Source organism: Leptopilina boulardi, unplaced genomic scaffold (assembly GCF_019393585.1).
Source record: "Leptopilina boulardi isolate dan_hultmark-lab unplaced genomic scaffold, ZJU_Lbou_2.1 LbouV2_223, whole genome shotgun sequence".
Classification (NCBI taxonomy): Eukaryota; Metazoa; Arthropoda; class Insecta; order Hymenoptera; family Figitidae; genus Leptopilina; species Leptopilina boulardi.
Genome location: NW_026137778.1, coordinates 2,099,385 through 2,121,693, shown reverse-complemented (window position 1 = coordinate 2,121,693; position 22,309 = coordinate 2,099,385). Strand labels below are relative to the sequence as shown.

General features: G+C 24.6%; 1 protein-coding gene across 9 annotated transcripts in view; it reads left to right on the top strand.

Annotated features, from left to right (window-relative positions):
• The window catches only part of LOC127279785 (sodium bicarbonate cotransporter 3), a 55,656-nt gene that overhangs the window by 21,484 nt on the left and 11,863 nt on the right, over nucleotides 1-22,309 (top strand). For 6 of the 9 annotated variants that reach the window (XM_051302347.1, XM_051302346.1, XM_051302350.1 and 3 more), the window contains 14 exons: nucleotides 4,212-4,343; nucleotides 4,430-4,568; nucleotides 7,036-7,255; nucleotides 7,561-7,675; nucleotides 8,029-8,187; nucleotides 11,857-11,948; nucleotides 12,028-12,213; nucleotides 12,445-12,645; nucleotides 15,734-16,146; nucleotides 17,108-17,273; nucleotides 17,390-17,548; nucleotides 17,714-17,854; nucleotides 19,352-19,627; nucleotides 21,897-22,286. In XM_051302347.1, coding sequence (XP_051158304.1) covers nucleotides 4,212-4,343; nucleotides 4,430-4,568; nucleotides 7,036-7,255; nucleotides 7,561-7,675; nucleotides 8,029-8,187; nucleotides 11,857-11,948; nucleotides 12,028-12,213; nucleotides 12,445-12,645; nucleotides 15,734-16,146; nucleotides 17,108-17,273; nucleotides 17,390-17,548; nucleotides 17,714-17,854; nucleotides 19,352-19,627; nucleotides 21,897-22,286 — 2,789 coding nt within the window. Of the gene's footprint in view, nucleotides 1-4,211; nucleotides 4,344-4,429; nucleotides 4,569-7,035; nucleotides 7,256-7,560; nucleotides 7,676-8,028; nucleotides 8,188-10,143; nucleotides 10,225-11,856; nucleotides 11,949-12,027; nucleotides 12,214-12,444; nucleotides 12,646-15,733; nucleotides 16,147-17,107; nucleotides 17,274-17,389; nucleotides 17,549-17,713; nucleotides 17,855-19,351; nucleotides 19,628-21,896; nucleotides 22,287-22,309 lie in introns of all 9 variants that reach the window. The other 3 variants (XM_051302353.1, XM_051302352.1, XM_051302354.1) reach the window with 3 other exon arrangements.

Below are 22,309 nucleotides of genomic sequence, written 5' to 3'. Positions count from 1 at the left end.
CGTGTGTATAAAAAATTTTAATTTTTTATAAAAATGTTTACAATAATAATTTTTAATTTTTAACAATATGTTAATGTAAAATTTTTTTTTTGATTTTCTACATAAAGTGAAAAATTTCAGAAAAATTTTTGAAAGCCCTGTAAATTGAAAAATTGTTTAATATTTCAAAACTTGCTTTTGGATATTTCATTTATTTGTATTCGTCTAAAATTTTCCCAAGTTTTATAAAAATCGAACAACTTTGATTTTTTTGAGCATGGTTAGAATCATAAGTTGTCTATATAGTATTTGCAGTAGTAGCGGTATTTCATAGTGAGACCAGCGCAAAAATAATTTCCTCTACTATTTCTATTTTTGATGATATGTCTTTTTTCATAAAACTTGCGTTATCTTCTTTGTACAAAAAATCTTCTTTCAAAAAAAAGGGAGTCTTCCCAATCAAAAATTTACTAATGGCGCAGTACTGGCGCAGTACTGGCACACAGTATTAGCACCAGAGTTGGCGTAACTTTGGGATGATAACATTTTACCAGTATTGGCTACCAGAGTTGGCACCAGTATTGGTAACCACTACTGGTTCAGTATTGGTAACCACTACTGGTTCAGTACTGGCCGAGTACTGGCAGTTTTGTAATTTATTGTATACGAAAAGAAAGCTTTAACCGTGACAGAGATAAGTTTCACTCCAGGTAATACTTTTTTGGTATACTTAGGAAAAAGTGTCTAAAATTTTTAGTAACCCAACACAAATTAAATATTAATTAAATTAGTCAACTAACTAATTAATATTTTGTTATATAAAATCTAAAACACCAAGAATTTTCATTCCTTCTCATAATATATATATTGCAAATTATTATTTTAAAAAATCAAAAAATAAATATAAAAATATGTTTATTATAAAACCCAAGTTTTTATAATATATAAAAACAGTTCAGTAAAAATAAAAATGTTTATAAAATAATTATAATGTATATAATTATGCAAATAACTATTTAATTATTTTATTATTCACTTTAATTTATTAATTATTATATCAAATATAAATAAATTAACATTGAATTCAATTCAATTTACATAAAACAAAATTAGTTTACAAATTAACTCATCACAAATATAATGATTTAATAAATAATGAATACTAAATTCCTGAAATTAGGTAATTATTAAAAAAATTATCTAAATTATTTTTAAATTAACATTAAATTTTTCTTTATAATTCACTTTTGGAAAAAAACTGAAGAATAACATTCAGAAACAAATTACAATATTTTTATTGACCATTGAAATATATAAGTTTGTAGGTTTAACTATTTTTTATAATTTCTATTAAGAAAGGTTAATTATATATTTTATATTATTGATAATATAACATTTGTGCAATTTTACTTGCGATTGTATTTAATTTTTTAAATTAAATTTATATTATAAATTTTATTTTAAAAAATATTAATTTTTTATAAACAAATTTATTTATTTTTAGTTTGAACGTTTAAAATTTTTTTTGGTTTATTGCATATCTGAAAACAAAAAGAAAATCTTGCAAATTGTTTTAGACTTGGTTTCAGGAAACTTTTTGTTTAAATAATTTTACCCACAGAAAAGCAAAATAAAGTACATTTTAATTTTGAAAAATAAAATCAAGTTGAAAAAATTTTGATGAACAAAATATTTAAACAAAATGATTCATCGGGTTCACTCTAGAACTTTTTGTAAACTAGTATTAATCAAAAAGAAAATCTATTTGAGCCAGTACTGGCTCAATATCGGCTCAGTTGTGGTTTGCTAGTATTAGGTGGGTGGTACTGCACAAGTATTGATAAAATGAAAATACCAGTACTGGTTCAGTACAGACTGCCCAGCCTCGGCAACCAATACTGAATCAGTACTGCGCCAGTAGTCAACTCTGGTATAATACTGAAATTTTTGGTTGGGAATTATTAATATAAAATATTTCATAAATTTCATTTTAAGGATCACGATAAGCCTCCCTAATCTTAAAAATACATTGTAAAATTTATTCACCTTCCTCTGAAAAAGAACGAAGTTCTTCATGGAAAAATTTGTTGACATTTAATTCACAAAAAAAATCTAGCCCGGAAAGTCCATGGCAATCACAAATAATCGCGAAAATCATTTCAAAAAAAGAAATAATTGATCAATTTGACAAATTAAGGTAAACAATATCAACGCGCGCATAAAACTGAATTTAGATTTTTAGAAATGCAATTTCTGAACTGTGGAATGAAATAGAACTTGAGCGTGAAACTTTGAATTTCGAACCTATAAAGTAGTGTTTGTGATTGACATGGACTTTCCGGATTAAATATTTTTTGTGAACAAAGTACAATAGGATTTATTCATGGAGAAGATTGTTTCTTTCCAGGAAAAGGTGAATAAATTTTACATTGTATTTTTAATATTAGGACGGCATACTTTGACTAAGTTTATAATTTCAAAATTCATTTATATAAAATTTTATTTTTACTGCGTAGAAAAACTTTTATTTGTTAATAAAAAATAAAATCCTTATAAATAGTGTGTAATATGGCAAACAAACAACTCAAAAATAAATACAATTTAAAAAAATCATTTCTTTTTAAACCATTTAATTTTTTTTTATTTATTTTAAAATTTTCAGATTTTTTAAACATACAAAATAATATCCTTTATGAAATCTTTTTATAATTACTTTAATGTTTAATGTTTTGTTAAAAGAATAAATATACAAATTTCGTTGTAAAATATTTCGTTTCGAAAGGAACAACATATAATTGAGCTGCCGGATCAAAGAAGAGCACATAACCCATTTGAATTACATTATAGTTATGTGCCATTCTTTGATCCGGCAGCTCAATTTGTTTGAAAATAGGTGCGTGAAAAAAAAATGTTTAAAATCACATAACATTATTTGATCTTATCTTTTAAAAATTAATAAAATTCAATCAAAAAATTATTAATTAATTATATAAATGTAATTATTTATATAATTATATAAAATATATGTGATGCGCTCTGAAGAAAGGGACCTTAGAAGCAAACGAATAATAGGTTATGTTTACGATAAGGGGCCATTGAAGTATTACGTAAGCACATTTTCAAGAGTTTTGGACCCCCCTCCCCCAAATAAGCAAATCGTAATGGAAAAAATAAGAATTTTGTATGCTGCGTAAGCAACTGAGGTACCCCCCCCCTCCCCCTTAGATGCTTACGTAATACTTGAATGACCCCTAATTTTACAATGATTAAAAGTTTCTTTTTATTTATATATAAAATAAAAATCAGTTTTTATTGAATATTTTGAATATCAATAATTTGTATTGAAAATTGATTTTCACTTCAAAGTTTTAAAACATAACCTATAATTTTTTGCTTCTAAGGTCCATTTCTTCAGAGCGCGTCACATATTATTAAGTAAAATATAATATTGGGAATAATAAAACTAAATATCCAAAACCACATAATCGTATTTGGTAATATCTTTTCAAAATTATTAAAATGCAAAAAATAAGTTTTCGGTATAAAATTTTTTTTTAGCAAAATGATGTTAAAAAAATTTAGCTGATGTTCAATAAATATGTTTTTTTTTGTTTTTATTTAAACCTACGATGATCATAAGTATACAATAAATTTGACTTATAGGTCAGCCAAGAAATGGCTTCAGTTTGCATAAAGAATAAAAGTGCTTCAAAAATCGTTATTCCCTCGGATTTATCGTCTAATTTTCGATAAAGAAACTTAACATTGATTATACTAGGTTAGCTGACTAGATCATAGATGTGGCCCTTGAACATCGCCATTGAAGTCCAAGTGCAACTGCAATCCACTTAAAACGTTGACTTACTTTCCTTCGTGACGAACTTTGCGTTTACATTTTATTTCATCTCATTTTAAATTATGTACATTCATTAATAGTTTACAAGAAATAAGAAAAATATTATTATTATTATTATTTAACGTGTACATTGAATAAAATTAATTTGTAAGTTCAATATTTTTTTTTTTTAATTCACTGCGAATTTAAATCAACCTTTTTAAAAAAATATCCATAAAAAAATTGATAGAGTTATTAATTAAAAAAATTGATTTATTTGTTTATGCCAATGAATTAGTATAAAAGTTTATTGTGTTTTTTATTATAATTCTTGTTAATTAAAATTTAAAGGAAAATGTTTTAAAATAATATTTTTCGTTTCAAATTTGTTTCTCAGGACATCGGGCACATACAGTTTATGTGGGTGTACATTTGCCTGGAGAAAGAAGACATCGTCGGCATCATAAACACCATCATTCCCGACCGACAAATGGAACCAATAAAGAAGACGTTGACAATGAAAGACCTAGTAAATATTACATATTTTTGTATATATATTATACATTAGTCATTATTTTTTTTATTTTATTGTCAATTTTTTTTTTTCATTTTTAGTTACACCACCGGCTCAAAGAGTACAATTTATTCTTGGCGAAGAAGTTGGTGATGATGCTCATGAATCTCATCCCTTATTTTCTGAAATGGAAGAGCTCATCAAGGATGGTGATGAAATGGAATGGAAAGAAACTGCTAGGTATTTTTGATCTACTTTTCTAACATTCTTTTTCTTTTTTAAATCTTGTTCTCAGAAGAAAAAAAAACAGTTGATATTTGACAATTTTTTCTTTATTTAAATATTTTTCTTTAAAAACGTTTTTTTTTATTTTTCATTTAAAAAAAATATTTTAAATTATTTTAGAGGTACTAGTTTTTTTTGAAAAAAGCCTTTCTTAGGAAAAAATTTTTTTTTTATAATTTTTATTTAAAAAAAAATCAGTTTTAAAAATCAATATTTTTATATGATTTGTTTATTTTAAAATTAATTTAATAGTACATAAATATTTCTTTTAATTAATTTAATCACATTGTAATAATAAAATATAACTTTTTTTTAAAGATAAATATACACAAAAATGTTCCATGATTTTTTTCAAATTTTTTTATTAAGTTTACGAGATATGTATGAATTCTTAAAAATTTCAGAATTTTAATGATTTTTTATTTTGCTTACGACTAATTTAAAAATGCATCTATTTTCCAAGTTTTTTTTTTTTTTGAAATTGTGTGTTTTTACATAAACTTATCGAAAATTCGATATAAAAAAAATTTTAGAAAAATAATTTACTATTTTTGTTTTTGCAATTTAAACATTACAATTTTATTTTTATGACTGTTTGTATCCTTAGACTTTTTTTTAAAATTAAAAAAAAAACTATTTCCTATTACATACCAAAATTTTAAGTCACGTCCGCTTATAATAATAATAATAATAATAATAATAATAATTATAATTTTTTCAATTTTTTCACTATTTTCGAATTTTTGAATTATTTTCTTGCTTTATTTTGATGCTATGTATTTGTTTATAGTTTTATGTGCTAATTACGAAAATCGAAGTAAAAATACCGACAAAGATTTTTATGATGAAAATTATAAAAAAAATTAAATGGTTCTTAGGGTTCCGTTCACGCAGTGAACCGAAACGGAACCCTTAAGGTTTCACTCATGTCCGTCCACAAAATCCTGTCCCCCCGCCCCTCTTAAGTCTAGCCATTTTAACCGATTGAGCTCAAACTTAGTATACATACGTATTTTTGCGAGTAGATTAAAGGAAAATTATAGCGAACCCGATTGGAATTGAATTTAATATAGCTATATTCCAAAAACTCGAAATTTCTGAAAAAAAAGCGTGTTCCCCCCGTCTTAACTTTTACAGTTTTGGAGCTAAGAATGAACGAAATTTTTTTTGCAACTTCTTTAAGGGTATGTGGGAACCTCCCACGTGAACAAGTATGGGAAAATATGTTTTGGTAGCATAAATTTCACTCTAAAATGAGAAAAGATTTTTGTCTAAAATTTTGAGGGATGATAGATTTGGGTTCAAGGAATCTCGCTGTTCTTCGAAAAATACATAATTTTGCGTTAAATTATTAAAAAATGAAGTTTAAAAATTGTGATTTTTAAACGAAAATGAAAAGAAACATGGCGGCGCATACACAGACGTTGCTTGAGTGTGTCAGTGCTCTAATAAACAGCGCCAATTTGAGCAAGTGGTCGCTGAATGAACTATGACATTATACATTATTTTACTATTTATTGCTTTATTTTTATTATTTTTACGTTAAGTTATGGTAAATGAGTAGAACAGCGAGATTCCTTGTAACAAACAAAATCATTTCTCCAAAATTTTAACCCGAAATCATTTTTTATTTTAGAGAAAGTTTCAAACCGCAAGTAAACGTCCTTTGCCCACATACCCTTAAGTACGAATTTTATTACAAAATATTGTTTTAAATATCTAAAAAGAAGTTATTTATTTCTACTGTTTAATTTACTGTTTTATTTTACATTGACAATAATCGTGAACGGAACCCTAGGTAACCGAGTGTAACTCGTATTAGACAAATATATACACAGTTTTAAAAATAAATTTTTAACCTTTAAATTGCAAGAAATATGGTAAATTATTTTTATAAAATTTTTTTTACATTGAATTTTTGAAAAGTTAATGTAAAAACACACAATTTCAAAAAAAAACTGAAATTTGATACATTTTTAAATAAGTCATGCACTAACTGAATTAAATAAATTATATTTGAACCAATAATTTCTGTATTTGAAACAAATACCATTTAATGGATTCAAATAATAATTATTTGATACAAATAAATATATTTATTTAATAATAGTATTTGAATCAAATAAATTTTTTTTCAGTGTGAGCAGAATAAAAAAAAATTAATCATTCAAATTCTGAAAATTTTGAAAAATTCATTTATCTCGTAAATAATTTAAAAAATTTTGAATAAAAAAACCTGGAACACTTTTTCGTAGAGAACTAAGAGATGAAAAAAGTTTAGCCAAATTAAATTATAAATCTCTTGTGAGATCTTTGAAAAGAATTTCAATTTTGATGAAAAATAATCATTTTATAAGTTTTTTTTTTTAAATAATAATTTGAATTTTTATTAAAAATTTTATTCCTTATAATTTTGCTTCAGATGGATCAAATTTGAAGAAGATGTTGAAGAAGGTGGAAATAGATGGTCTAAACCTCACGTTGCAACACTTTCTTTGCATTCACTTTTTGAGTTGAGAAGTCTTTTATTAAATGGAACTGTCATGTTGGACATGGAAGCAAGTAATTTGGAGCAAATTACAGATCTCGTATTGGATAACATGATCAATAAAGGAGCATTGCCGTTTGAAGTTCGAGATAAGGTAACTTATATATACTATAAATATAACTTATATATTATATTTAAACAACATTGAGATTGAATTATTTTCAGATATCAATGTTTACTTTATAAAAGAAAATTTCTCAACTGTGTTAAATTACAGTGATTTTTAGAGAGAAAAAAAAATTTTGAAAAGCAATTTTACAATTTTTATATACTTTTAAGTTGTATGTTTTCATATAATTTTATCAGTTTAAAATTTTTTTTGTTCGTAGCAGATGTGTTTTAAATAAATTTTTCTGCACGACCTATATATGTGATGATTTTGTTCTTTTTATGTTTTAGGTCAGGGAAGCTCTTTTAGTTCGACATCGGCATCAACACGAAAGAAAGACCAACATGTCAAGGCTTCCTATTATTAAATCATTAGCAGAAATGCGGAATCATTCATCGTCAAAAAGTAAGTTTTTTTTGTTTTTTTTTGTTTTGTCTAGATCGATTTTACTCTCAATATAATAAAAGATAAGAAATATTTCAACATCAAAAATATTTCTTTTGTATACAACAGGAACATTGGTAATGGATTTTTTTTTTTTTAATTTGAAGATGCAGCATATTATTTTTTTTTCGTTTTAATTTATTATTTTTTGAATTCATTAGTTTTTATATGTTTTTAATTATTATGAGTTTTTTCCTTTATTTTTCCTAAAAATTTTTATTTAAAGACCGTCAAAAAGAAAAAAAAAATGACGGCGTCATTAAAACAATGTATCCATATTCAATCTATAAAGAAATAAATAAAAAAAATTTCAGATTTTAACTGCTCTTGTGGTATATTTACACAAGATTTACAGGATCGTCATGACCCAGGTGATGTTTATTCACCAAGCGTATCACGCAGCAACAGTTGCCCTGCTTCGAATGCAACTAAAGATGCTAAAGATCTTAAAGGGCCATATTTATTGGTTCCAGGTATAATTATGCCAGTTGCTATGAAATGCAGTATTAAATTGCATTTTTTCTATAAAAACTGAAAACTAATTTACTTTCTTTCAAACGTATATTAACCAAGCAGCAAAAAAAAAAAAATTATCTAGAATACAAAAAAATTTGAAAAAAAAATTAAAAACAAAATTATACCTACTCTAATGATAATTTCATGATTTTTTTTTTCAAACTATTTTAAATTAATACGTAGACATAATTATATTTGAAAATTCTCATAATTGTAGACTTTGAAAAATTTTATGTATTCTAAATAATTATTTAATATGGGAGTAAATGTTAAACTGTCTAGTCGTTAATTTTTTTTTTGCTATCATTAATATTGCAATAACATTTTAACAAATTTAAAAAAAATTACTAATTCCTCTAATTATGATTTGTTAAAGCGGAAAAATAAAATTAGATTATTAATGTAATTGAAAAGTCAGATTTAAAAAAAGTTTCTCCATAATTCATTTAGTGTAGAGCTTGACAAATTTTATCGCTACAGCTATAATAATAATAATAAGAAAAGTAATTTGCTCATTACATTCCTAATAGCTTTATTTATTAAAAAAGTAACACTCTGAAAATCATGTTCACAGCATCTAAATCCTTTTTTATACAAATGCGATAATAATTAATTAATGTTAATAAAATAATAATTTGTAGTATTTATTAGGGAAAAAAGTGAATATTTTTATCAATTTTTAGTTTTTAATTATATTATTAAATTAAGTATATTCTTAAACAAATTGATCATAAAAATCATTTAGTTTATTTTACATTTTGCTATTGTAGAAACATTTAAAAATAAAATGTTCTTAAATATAAAAATTTCAATTTATAAATCCGTTTCTACCTACGGTCAATTCACTTTAACAGTTAATCGTTTAATAATTTAAAAATCTGATTATATTTTTCAATAATGTCAGAAATAATTGAGGCAGTTGGTGCAGAAACAGAATAAGTTCAAAAAATTTTCAATAATCAATAAAAACTGAATATAAATAATATAAAATTTTTTATTAATTCTTCTGTTTGCAATTTTTATTTTCAAAAACTTGTAATTTTAAAAATGTCTTGTCATTCATTTTTAAATTCATTAGTGTAAAACATAATAAAATTAATTAAAATTTGAAAAATTAATTAAACTTTTAGACACATATTTCTGTTTGAATGTTTTTTTTCATTATTTTAACTCAAAAAAAGTTTTAGCTGGTGTATTTCTTGACAATAATCAATTATCCTAAAAGAAAAAAGCATTTTATTGTTTTGTTTTCAAGTAAATACTGTTGAAAATTTGTCCGAAATTGCAAACGACCGAACAAACAATCGAGAGAAAGATTTCGACGCAATTTTTGAATTCCACCAATCACAAGTTATCAAGAAAATCGTGATTAGTGGAATTTAAAAATTACGCCAAAATCTTTCTATCGATTGTTGATTCGACCAAATAAAAATTCGACGTTTTAAGAATTCTACCGAATAAATTAATTCAGTGTCTAAAAATTCTGTTAATTAAAAATTTTCTTTAAAAAAGAAATTCTAACAAATCTTAATTAGAAAAATAAAAATTTGTCTAAAAAATAATTATGTCTAATAAAATTCTTTGAAATGAAAATTTTAACTAATAATTTTTATGGGATAATCATACGCGCCAACCCAAGAGGTAAAATTTTCAATAAAAAAAAATAATAATTTTCGAAAAAAATCAATTTATGCTGTTTTTTGTATTAATTGCCTCAATTCTTACATTTTTATTAGATTTTACGAAAATTATATTAAACGAAAACTTTAATGTACACTATGGAAATAAAGTGACCCAATTTTCGAATTCATTTTAAATCGTCAGTAATTTATATCAAATTTTCTTTTAAAATATGAATTATCAATTAGATAAGAGCTTGCGCATAATTCGAAAAAAAACCTTGCTTTGTATAGTGGAGGAGTCAAATTCTGCACCAGCCTTTTCCGGCGCAACAGCGGCGGGTCTCTGCGCTACTACTCGCTTTCTCATTCCGGGTAACTTCAATAAATCAGTGTTTGACATTTGTTTAAATGTTTTTTTTTTTTGAATAATTTATTTCGAGGCGCATGATTTTTCCCAAAAATTAAAAAGGTCGAAAATTTAATTGATCGAATTACATTAAGTCGATATTTTATTTGAACGAAATTCTAAATGATCGATATTTAAAATGGTCAACATTTTATTTGGTCGATATTTTATTTGATTGAAAATCTAAATGATCGATATTTAAAGTGGCCGATATTTTATAAGGCCAGGTCCAAGTGAGGCAGCGCCATCTACATTGATACTAAAATTTTGGAAAATTTTCAACAGCCTTTTCTTGAAAACAAGAAGGTAAAATGCTTTTTCCTTTATGGATAATTGATTATTGGCAAGATATACACCAGCTAAAACTTTTTTTGAGTTAAAATAATAAAAAAAATTTCATGTCAATAAATTAAATATGAGCACTTTTTTCACAAAAACTGTAACAGTACTTTCTCAGAAATTACAATCAAAAATGCAATTTCCATTTGGAAAATTAATAAATGCTAAAAAATACACGACCTAAGATTTACCAATCACGAAAATAACAAAAAAAAGTATTTTAACATAACATATTTTACTCATTATGACAGCCGTTTGGCAGGTTATATATGTCACCAGACGTTTCGCAGTTTTGCCGAAAGGAGGAGATTGGCGCTGTTGCTAACCACCTGAAATACATAATCTACCAAAGGGCTGTCACAATCAGTAAAGCAGTATCAATATGTTAAATATTTAATAAAATTTTTTTTTGTTATTTTCGTGATTGGTAAATCTTAGGTCGTGTATTTTTTAGCGTTTATTAATTTTCCAAATGGAAATTGCATTTTTGATTGTAATTTCTGAGAAAGTACTGTTACAGTTTTTGTGAAAAAAGTGCTCATATTTAATTTATTGACATGAAATTTTTTTTATTATTTTAACTCAAAAAAAGTTTTAGCTGGTGTATATCTTGCCAATAATCAATTATCCATAAAGGAAAAAGCATTTTACCTTCTTGTTTTCAAGAAAAGGCTGTTGAAAATTTTCCAAAATTTTAGTATCAATGTAGATGGCGCTGCCTCACTTGGACCTGGCCTTATAAAATATCGGCCACTTTAAATATCGATCATTTAGATTTTCAATCAAATAAAATATCGACCAAATAAAATGTTGACCATTTTAAATATTGATCATTTAGAATTTCGTTCAAATAAAATATCGACTTAATGTAATTCGATCAATTAAATTTTCGACCTTTTTAATTTTTTGGGAAAAATCATGCGCCTCTTTATTTCATTAAAAATAGAATTACAAAATAAATTTTATTTTCAATTAGAAAATTTTTTACTTACTGATAAAATATATCAATTAGTAGTATTTGATATTTTATTTATATATGACACTGAATTATTGGTTTGTGGAAATTATGTTATGGGCATGTGTGGTGCTATGCGACAGAAAATATTCTCCAATTCTTAATGCTTTGCTTGTCAAGAATTTATATACATATTGATTAATTATTATCTTCATTGCATGAAATTAATTGTAGCTTACAAAGGGGTTGTTTTTTTTTAAATATAAAATCTAAAGCAGTAGGCAATAAGCTAGAAATATTTCAGGTCAAGAGCCAAGCAATAATGGAATGGATAGAAGCCCTAGCAGTATCTCCATTAGCAGGAATCATAGTTCCTCTGGATTAGAAAATGGAAAGGTATTGTCTTTTCTTTTAAAATTTTTCTTTGAGATTTTGCAATTTGGCAAGTGATTATTATTTTTTTTCACAATTTTAGGGTAATACTCATTTTATGCGTAAAATACCACCAGGAGCCGAGGCTAGTAATATTCTAGTGGGAGAAGTTGATTTTTTGGACAAGACGTTGTCTGCTTTTATAAGACTTAGTCAAGCTTTCATATTGGGTGATTTAACCGAAGTTCCTGTTCCAACAAGATTCATTTTTGTTCTTCTTGGACCAACGGTGAGAATTATACAATCATACGAGAATAAGTTCTAAAATTAATTTGTTATGAATTTTCATATGACAAAATTTCATTAGCAAGAATTTATACATTTTTCGAAATTATTTTTTGATGAAAAAAATCATGTCTGCATGATTTGTTATGAATCCGTTCATATATGATATTCACTTTTATATTATTGTTGAAGCATTAAAATTTGATTTGAAAGAAATTTTTTTTATTTTCTTCAGGGAGGTATATCTAATTTTCATGAGATAGGAAGGGCAATGGCAACTCTAATGTCAGATGAAGTTTTCCACGACGTTGCTTATAAGGCAAAAAATAGAAATCATTTATTAGCAGGAGTAGATGAATTTTTGGATGCTGTTACCGTTTTACCTCCAGGCGAATGGGATCCAACTATTCGAATAGAGCCACCTGCTGCAATTCCGGTAAGAAGATCATTTTGCCAATTATTTTTCCTTCTATTTTATAAATGTACGATGTCAATTTCTTTCGTTTAAATTGATTTAGTAAGTCTGAAATTCTCATACTATAAACCTGTCTATCTATGCTTCAAATTATTGATACAGACGGAACGCATCAATTTCACATAAAAATCATTAATTACAATTTTTATTTGTACAAATTAATAATTGATAAAAATTTTTCGACTTTTTTTACATTTTTTAAAAAAAAATTTAAACAAAATACGTTTTTTAGTATACAATGCAGATCTTCTTCACATCTTCTTTATTTCAATTATTTAACAAATTTTTAACTAAAATTCTTCACTAAATTAATTATTTTTAATAATTTTCATGAAATTCTTCACATATTCAATTATCTTAAACTATTTTTTAATTCGAATTTTTATGAAATTTAATAATTGTTTATAATTTCAAATAAAAAATTATCAAATAAAATTACCGAAAATTTTTAATTCAAAATCACTTGAAATTTAAATATTCAAAAATCAATTATTTTCAAAGTTTTCTATTTAAAATTAACTAAACCCGTGTGGAAAACGCCACGATCTTGCCCTCAAGAGTTCGGGGCCCCCGGCGGGGGCCCATGAGGGCTGATCCATATGGCGAATCCATGAGGGGCCCCGCATGGATCGCCCTCATGATCGATTAGCAAAATTTTCTAAGTCCAAAAATCAAATATTTTTTTATCAACAAAAAATGAATGTTTCCAATGATTCAAAACAACGAAAAACGCGTTTTTAATAAAAATATATTTACACTTTTTTTGAAAATTCACCTGAGATGATTCATGATAATAATCATAAAGCATATAATTAATTATATTTTATAAATTGGATTTGATTGGAAAATATAATTTAATATCTTAACTTTAACTAAATGATGTTAAGCACTTTTCTTTTGTTAGGTATTTTTGAAGTTTAAATAGCATCAAGAAGTTAGCATTCGTTTTGAAGTAGCGTGCGTAGCGTAGTTGGTAAAGCGTTAGACTCATAGTCCGTAGGTCGTAGGTTCGATTCCCCCCATGCGTTAGATTTATTTATTTCTCAGGTTTGCGTTTAATCATTAATTCTATGTATGAATTAATTGAAAAATGAAAATATCCGTTAATAGTATGCATAAATTACATATTTTTTAATTTTTTAATTAATTAATTTATTATTACTTTTAATTATATCCGACAGTTAATTAATTAGAACGTTAATTAATAAATTCAATTTGAGTAAGAATTTAATTTAAAATTGAATAATTATTAAATAAATATGTTATTTATTCATAACTTAAGCTTATTTATTATTAATTAACTTTTATTATTAATATTATTGATTAAAAAACATTATGGCAAACTTGAGGGCAAGATGAGGGCAAACGTGAGGGCCCATAAGGGCGCCCGTAGGGGCACCCTCATGGATCGCCCATGCGGGCGCCCTCATCGATGAGCATGTCGTTTCCATGAGGGGCCCCTATGGATCATCCATATGCGCCCCTCATGGCATGAGGGCGATCCATAAGGGCCCCCGCTGGGGGCCCACATCACTTTTCCACACGGGAAATTAAATTATTTTCAAAATTTTCAATTCAAAATCAACAAAAATTAAATTATTTTCAAAAATTTCAATTGAAATACATTTATTTTAAAAATTTTCAATTAAAATTCAATTATTTTCAAAATTTTCTATTTAAAATTAACTGAAATTCAATTATTTTGCAAAATTTCGATTAAAATTAAAGTATTTAAAAATTTTTAAATTCCAAATTAATTAAAATTCAATTATTTAAAAAATTTTAAATTCTGAATTAATTAAAATTAAATTATTTTCAAAAATTTCTATTTAAAATTAACTAAAATTAAATTATTTTCAAAATTTTCAATTCAAAATCAACAAAAATTAAATTATTTTCAAAAATTTCAATTCAAATTCATTTATTTTAAAAATTTTCAATTAAAATTCAATTATTTTCAAAATTTTCTATTTAAAATTAACTGAAATTCAATTATTTTGCAAATTTTCAATTCAAAAACAACTAAAATTAAATTATTTAAAAAATTTTAAATTCTGAATTAATTAAAATTAAATTATTTTCAAAATTTTCAATTCAAAATCAACAAAAATTAAATTATTTTCAAAAATTTCAATTGAAATTCATTTATTTGAAAAATTTTCAATTAAAATTCAATTATTTTGAAAATTTTATATTTAAAATGAACTGAAATTCAATTATTTTCCAAAATTTCAATTCAAAAACAACTAAAATTAAATTATTTAAAAAATTTTAAATTCTGAATTAATTAAAATTAAATTATTTTCAAAAATTTCTATTTAAAATTAACTAAAATTCAATTATTTTCCAAATTTTCAATCCAAAATCAACTAAAATTCAATTAGTTTCCAAATTTTCAAAAGAAATCCTAAAAATTAAATTATTTTCCAAATCTTCAGTGGTAATAAATTAAAATTTAAATTAAATTTTTCGAAAATTTAACTATGTAAAATTTCTGTAAAATTTAATTATTCTCTGAAAATTAACAAAATCTTTTGAAATTCAATTATTTCTAATAATTCTGTATAATGTTCTTATATAGAATTATTATCATTACAGAATTAATAAAATGATTTTAATATCTAATTATCTAATTATTAATTATCTAATTAATATCTAATTTAATATCTCTTTATGTTTTATTGAAATTTTTTCTATATTTCTCGCTATTTTTTGTTATCCTTTTATGGTCCTTATTGGACCGCGGAGATTTGTATATAAATAAATAAATAAATAAACAAATAAATAACATTAGTTTGAATTTTCATTTGTTCGAACTTACAAATGGCCGAACAAACAATCAACAGAAAAATTCGACGCGATTGTTTGTTATTCGGCCATTTGTAATTTCGGACAAATGAAAATTCGGCGTCTTAAAAATTCTAATTAATGATTTTTATGGGATAATCATGCGTCCCATTCAGACATAATTGACATATATTTATAAATGTACTGTGTTTGCATGCAATTATCATTCAGCTTCACGTTATAAAACAGTTATCACACATAGGATACAAGAAAAAGACCCAAGGAAGAAAAGCCAAAGGAAGAAGTTAACGAGGAGGCTGACGAACAAAAGCTAAGAGAAGAATCGGGTTTATCAAGAACTGGTAGACTATTTGGAGGATTAATTAATGATGTTAAGAGGAAAACTCCTTTTTACTTTTCTGACTTCAAAGACGCATTGGCACTACAATGTGTTGCATCATTCATATTTCTCTATTTCGCATGTCTAGCACCTATAATCACATTTGGTGGTCTTCTAAGTGAAGCTACTGATAAACACATGGCTGCTATGGAATCTCTTGTAGCCGGCTTTGTATGTGGCATTGGTTATGGTTTTTTTTCTGGTCAACCTCTAACAATTTTGGGTTCAACTGGACCAGTTTTGGTATTCGAACAAATTGTCTTCAAATTTTGCAAGTAGGTTTATGAATATAACAATAAAATGTCAATAAACATTTTTTTGAGACGCATGAATAAGTACTCAAGTTAATTTTTTAGAATTATGTTTTAATAGAATTTTATTCTGTAGAATATTCTTAAGGGTATGTTGGCAAAGGACGATTTTTTGTGGTTTGAAACTTTCTCAAAAAATGATTTCGGATTAAAATTTTGGAGAAATGATTTTGTTTGGTACAAGGAATCTCGCTAGGTTCTACTCATTTACCATAACTTAACGCAAAAATAATAAAAATAAAGCAATAAATAGTAAAATAATGTATTATATCATAGTTCATTCAGCGGCCACTTGCTCGAATTGGCGCAAATTTAAATTTAATTTAACGCAAAAATATGTATTTTTTTTTCTTTTCGGATAACAGCGAGATTCCTTGTACCCTAATCTATCATCCCTCAAAATTTTAGACAAAAATCTTTTTTCATTTTAGAGTGAAATGTATACTACCAAAACACATTTTCCCATACTAGGTCACGTGGGAGGTTCCCATATACCCTTAATGCAGAATAGTAATTTAAAAGAATCCTAATTTTGCACAAAAATAATTTTACAGAATATTCATTTTTTCGAATTTTCATTAGGCAGAAAATCAATTTGACTCAACTATTTTGAGGTTAAGTTTAAAATTGACCAATCCCAATTTTTGTGATAATTTTAGATTGGTCAAATTTTAATTTCACGCCGAATGGCTAATTAATTTTCGTCTAAATAAAAATTCGAACAAATGAATATTATGTAAAATTAAAATTCTGTAAAATTATTTTTCTGCAAAATTAAGATTCTTTTAAATTACTATACAACAAAAAATAAAAATTCTATACATAATAAAATTCTATTAAAACACAATTCTAAAAAATTAACTTTATGCGTCTCAATTTTTTAAATTAAATCTTTCAATGAAATTTCTCATTTATTAATTTCTAGAGAGTATGCTTGGAATTACATGTCATTTCGATTTTGGATTGGCACGTGGATTAGTGTAATTTTAGTTATTCTTGTTGCACTCGATGCCAGCGCTTTTGTGTGTTATATTACGCGATTTACCGAAGAAAATTTTGCTACATTGATAGCTTTTATTTTTATCTTTAAAGTGAGTATTTCGATTAATATTATAAATCTATTTTTAATTTAATAAATTAATTGAATATATATAATTATTTTTTATTAAAAAAACCATTTTATTATTTATATTTTATATCCCATTAGGCGGTTGAAAATGTACTATCGATAAATAAAAATTATCCAATAAATACGCACGGTAGCGATGGACTCAACTATAATTGTTCATGCAAACCGTCAGATAATTACTTTCCATCTAGTTATGACAATATAAACTGGACATCAATGGATAAAATTGCTTGCAAGGTAGTTTGTAGAAAAATATATCATGCAAAAATTTTAAAAGAAATGAGAAACATGTTAAATAGAATTAGTTAATAGAATTAGTTATTAATTATTTTAATAATTAGTTATTTAGTTTTGAATTTTTTTTTTTGAATATTATAAAAGGTGTTTAATTATATTTTTTAGAACAACAATGGTACAATGATCGGTGATCACTGCAATTATGTACCCGATGTGTTCCTTATGTCAATTATCCTCTTCGTGGGGACATTTTTGATGTCCGTTGAGCTCAAGGATTTTAAAAATGCTCTATTTTTTCCATCTAAAGTAAGTTTTTTCTTTTAAATACTCTTCACATACAAACAAAAATTTTTCAGTTTGTTTTAATAGAAAGTTAAATTTGAGGAAAATTGAAATTCTATATTTTTTGTGGCAAATTCTTTTCTCAAGAAAATTTAGGGACGCATGATTATGATATAAAAATAATTACTTAGAATTTTTATTTTATGGAATTTAATTTGCCATAATTATTTTTGAGCCAAATTTTTATTTGTTCGAATTAAAATTTTGCAGAATTTTCATCAACACGATTTTCTATATTACAGAATTTTTATATAATCGAAAATTCACTTCACAGAATTTTTATTTGTTCGAATTTTTATTTACTCGCATTTTCATTTAACATAATAGGCATTTTAAAGAATTTTTATTGGTTAGAATTTTATTGCATAGAATTTTCTTTCAGACGAATTTTCATTTGTTCGAATTATTATTTGATGTAATTTCCATATAACCAATTTTTCAAACTACAAAATTTTTACTTAACCGAAAAATCATTTAACAGAATTTCTAATTGATAAAATTTCCATTTGTCCAAAACTGCAAATGGCCGATAACGAACAATCGTCAGAAAGATTTTAGTGCGATTTTTAAAATCAACCAATCACAATTTTATGGATAATTTTTGATTGGTTGATTTTAAAAATCGCGCTGAAATCTTTCTGTCGATTGTTTGTTCGGCCAAATGAAAATTCTATGAATTAGAAAATTCTCTTAAATGATATTACGGTTAAGTAAAAATTCGGTATTATGAAAAATCGGTTATATGGAAATTATAACGAAATTATAAATATAAATATAAATTATATTCGAAAAAATAAAAACTCGGCTCAAAAATAATTCTAACAAATGAAATTCCACAAAATGAAAATTCTGACTAATGATTTTTAGAACATAATCATGCGTACCAAAATTTACGAAGATTATTTAAAAAGTTGGTGAAAATATCCAAAAATTGTAATGAATATATTTTCTTCAATAATTTGTGAATATTCCCCAAACTTTTTTGAATAAATACTGTCAATAGTGATTAAGTAAAAAATTTAATTTGGTTACCCAAGAAGAAAAAATCTTTCTTTTAATACAACTTATTTACTTTTTTTTTTACAAATTGACAACAAAGTGAATATTAGAAGCAATTATTATTGTTAAAAAATTAACAAAAACTCATAATTTAAATTGAATTTTTCAAGTATTAAAATAATTGATTTATTTCTTTTCGTTAATTATCTTTTATTTATTATTTCGTTTTTTTAAATATCTTTGTTATTTTATTTATAAAACTTAATCTAAAAAAGATTCAAAATGAAAATAAAAGTGTTTAAAGTTAAAGTCAAAGTAGAAGTCGAAATAAAATTACTCAATTGTTTAATTAACAGAATCTATTTTTTTCTGCGTGTGCAATTAAAAAATATCTAATTAGATAATTTAAAACAATTCTCCTTAAGGTCATGCAACGCACATAATAGAAAATTTATGTTTCAGGTAAGACAAATTGTAAGCGATTTTGCCGTTATCATTGCAATTTTTTCAATGTCGGCTTTAGATTACTATGTAGGCATTAGTACACCCAAATTGGAAGTTCCTAATGAGTTTAAACCAACATTACATGGTAGAGGCTGGATAATATGGCCTTTCCAAGACAATCCATGGTGGAGTGCACTTATTGCAGGTCTTCCAGCCATGTTAGGTACAATTTTAATTTTCATGGATCAACAAATTACAGCAGTAATTGTTAACAGAAAAGAGAATAAACTCAAGGTAAAGATACATGTCATTCATAAATAATGTGAGTCAATCCATTGCATTTCATCTAAACTCGTTGCGACCTATTTTTTTTTTAGAAATTCTTTTATAATTCGAAATAATCATTTTTTTATATCCGTATACAATTCGTTTTTGGCACTTATTTAATAAATTTTATATATTTACCTTGAAATATGAATTTTAAAAAATAAATGAGTCGCATGGAAAAAATATTAATTTGACAATTATATAATAATAAAATGCTTGGTCTGTCCTTCTGTCCTAACTTGAAGTTGGCCTTTTCTGATTTCACGTGTTTTTTTGAATAGTAATCTTATGACGTGTCAAATTTTGACGATTCTTTTTCTCATTTTTGCCAAAGTTGTATAATAGTGTTTCCAAATTTCGGAATAAGTTTCTTTAAAATTCCAAATTCGAAAATTCAATTCACGAAGCTGAAGTACATAACGTTTACAAACGAAATTTTTTTAAAGTTGTATATTGATTCAAAAATTGTATACAAATACAAAAAATTTATGATGAGAAAAAAGATGCGCCTGGAAATTTCGTACAAGATAGTAATTTGAAAAAAATTTATTTTTAAAAATTAATTTTTAAGGTAACAGGGGCCAACGAATACCTATTAAATATTAATTATAAAAACACAGGCCTCGAATCAACTTAAAGACACAAAAAGTCGTTTTAGTCGATTTATATTCCAAAAAAAAGTGGATTTGTTTTTTATTTTAACAAAAATATTTTACAGATTTTTAAATAAAATTTTTTTTTTATTATTATCCTTTTCGAAGGGTTAAAGTTGAAATTTTCAGAAATAATTAAATTTCAAAAGACATTGTTAATTTTCAAACAATTATTAAATTTTACAGAACTAAAAATAATTTATCAAACAATTTTTGGAAAACATTTTTTAAATTTAATTGAATTTTCAAAAATTTTAAATTGAGATTTTTGAAATTAATTGAAACTTTAAGTGTTTTGTAATTAAAATTTTAGATGATTTCACTAAAAATTTATTAGAAAATGGGGACAAAATACAATAATTTGAAAATCATTTTTAATTGAAAAATGGTTTCAGATAGTTGAATTTTCAAAGAATATTATTAAAATAGTTAAAAATAATTGAATTTCTTTAGAGTTATAATTGAAATTATTAAATTTCAAAAAAAAAAATTTTCGATGGAAAATTTTTAGAAATAATTAAATTTTAGACGCTTTTAAATTCAAATTATTGAAAATTCAATTAATTTTGAATTCAAATTTTTGAGAATAATTGAATTTTAATTCATTTTAAATTGAAAACTTGGTAAATAATTAAATTATAAATTGAAAATTTTGGATAATTATTGGATTTTTAATTGATTTTGAATTAAAATTTCGGGTAATAATTGAATTTTAGTTTATTTTGAATTGAAATTTTTAAAAAATAATTCAATTTTATTGTGATATTTTTTTTTAAATTATAAACAATTGTTAAATTTCATAAAAATTTTAATTGAAAAATAATTTTGATATAATTGAATTTGTGATGTATTTCATTAAAATTATTAAAAATAATTAATTTAGTGAAGAATCATTTTAGTTCAAAATTTGTTAAATAATTGAATTGAAGAAGATCTGAAGAAGATTTATAAATTTTATACTAAAAAAATGTATTTTATTTACATTTTTTTCAAATGTAAAAAAAAAGTCGAATTTTATTAATATAAGTCGATAAAAGTCGTATAATCCGAGGCCTGTAAACATATAATTTTCATTATTATTATTTAATATGTAATAATATTCTAATAAATTAAATTATTATTGATAATATTAAACTTTAATTTGTTTATAACAAACAATTAAATACTCAATTTGGCGCGCTTGCGCGCGTTTAATTTTGCTAGTTGTAAATTAATATTAATTTTATTAAATAATTGTCAAAAATGATTTGTAGGGATATAAAAAATGATTACAACGAATTATAAAATTTTTCTAAACAATACACCCAGAAAAATCTGTTATTTGAACCAAATATATTTGAGTTAAATAAACGTATATTTGTCTCACAGCCTACTAGCCTATTTATTTGGCGTAAATAAAATTTTTTATTTAAATCAAATAAAATTTTTTATTTAAATCAAATAAATATTTATTATGCTCTAAAACAAATATACCATTTTTCTGGGTGTAGGCCGCAATTTTAGATGAAATATAATGGATTGCCCAATATAATTTTTTTGTTAATGTTATATCTAATTGTGTATATTTTTTAATTATTCATCAGAAAGGTTGTGGTTATCATTTGGATCTCTTTATACTGGCGATTTTAATTCAAATATGCACAGTGATGGGTTTGCCGTGGTTCGTTGCAGCAACTGTTCTTTCGATTAATCATGTTAATTCATTAAAATTGGAATCAGAATGTGCAGCGCCAGGGGAGAAGCCACAATTCTTAGGTGTTAGAGAGCAAAGGGTTACTCACATCTTAATATTTTTAATGATTGGCCTTTCTGTTCTTTTAACTCCACTGTTAAGGAAAATTCCAATGCCAGTATTATTTGGAGTTTTTCTCTATATGGGTGTTTCGTCACTGAAAGGTCTTCAATTTTTCGACAGAATACTCATTATTTTCATGCCTGTTAAATATCAGCCGGACTACATGTTTCTTCGACAGGTAAAAATATAGAAAATTAATTC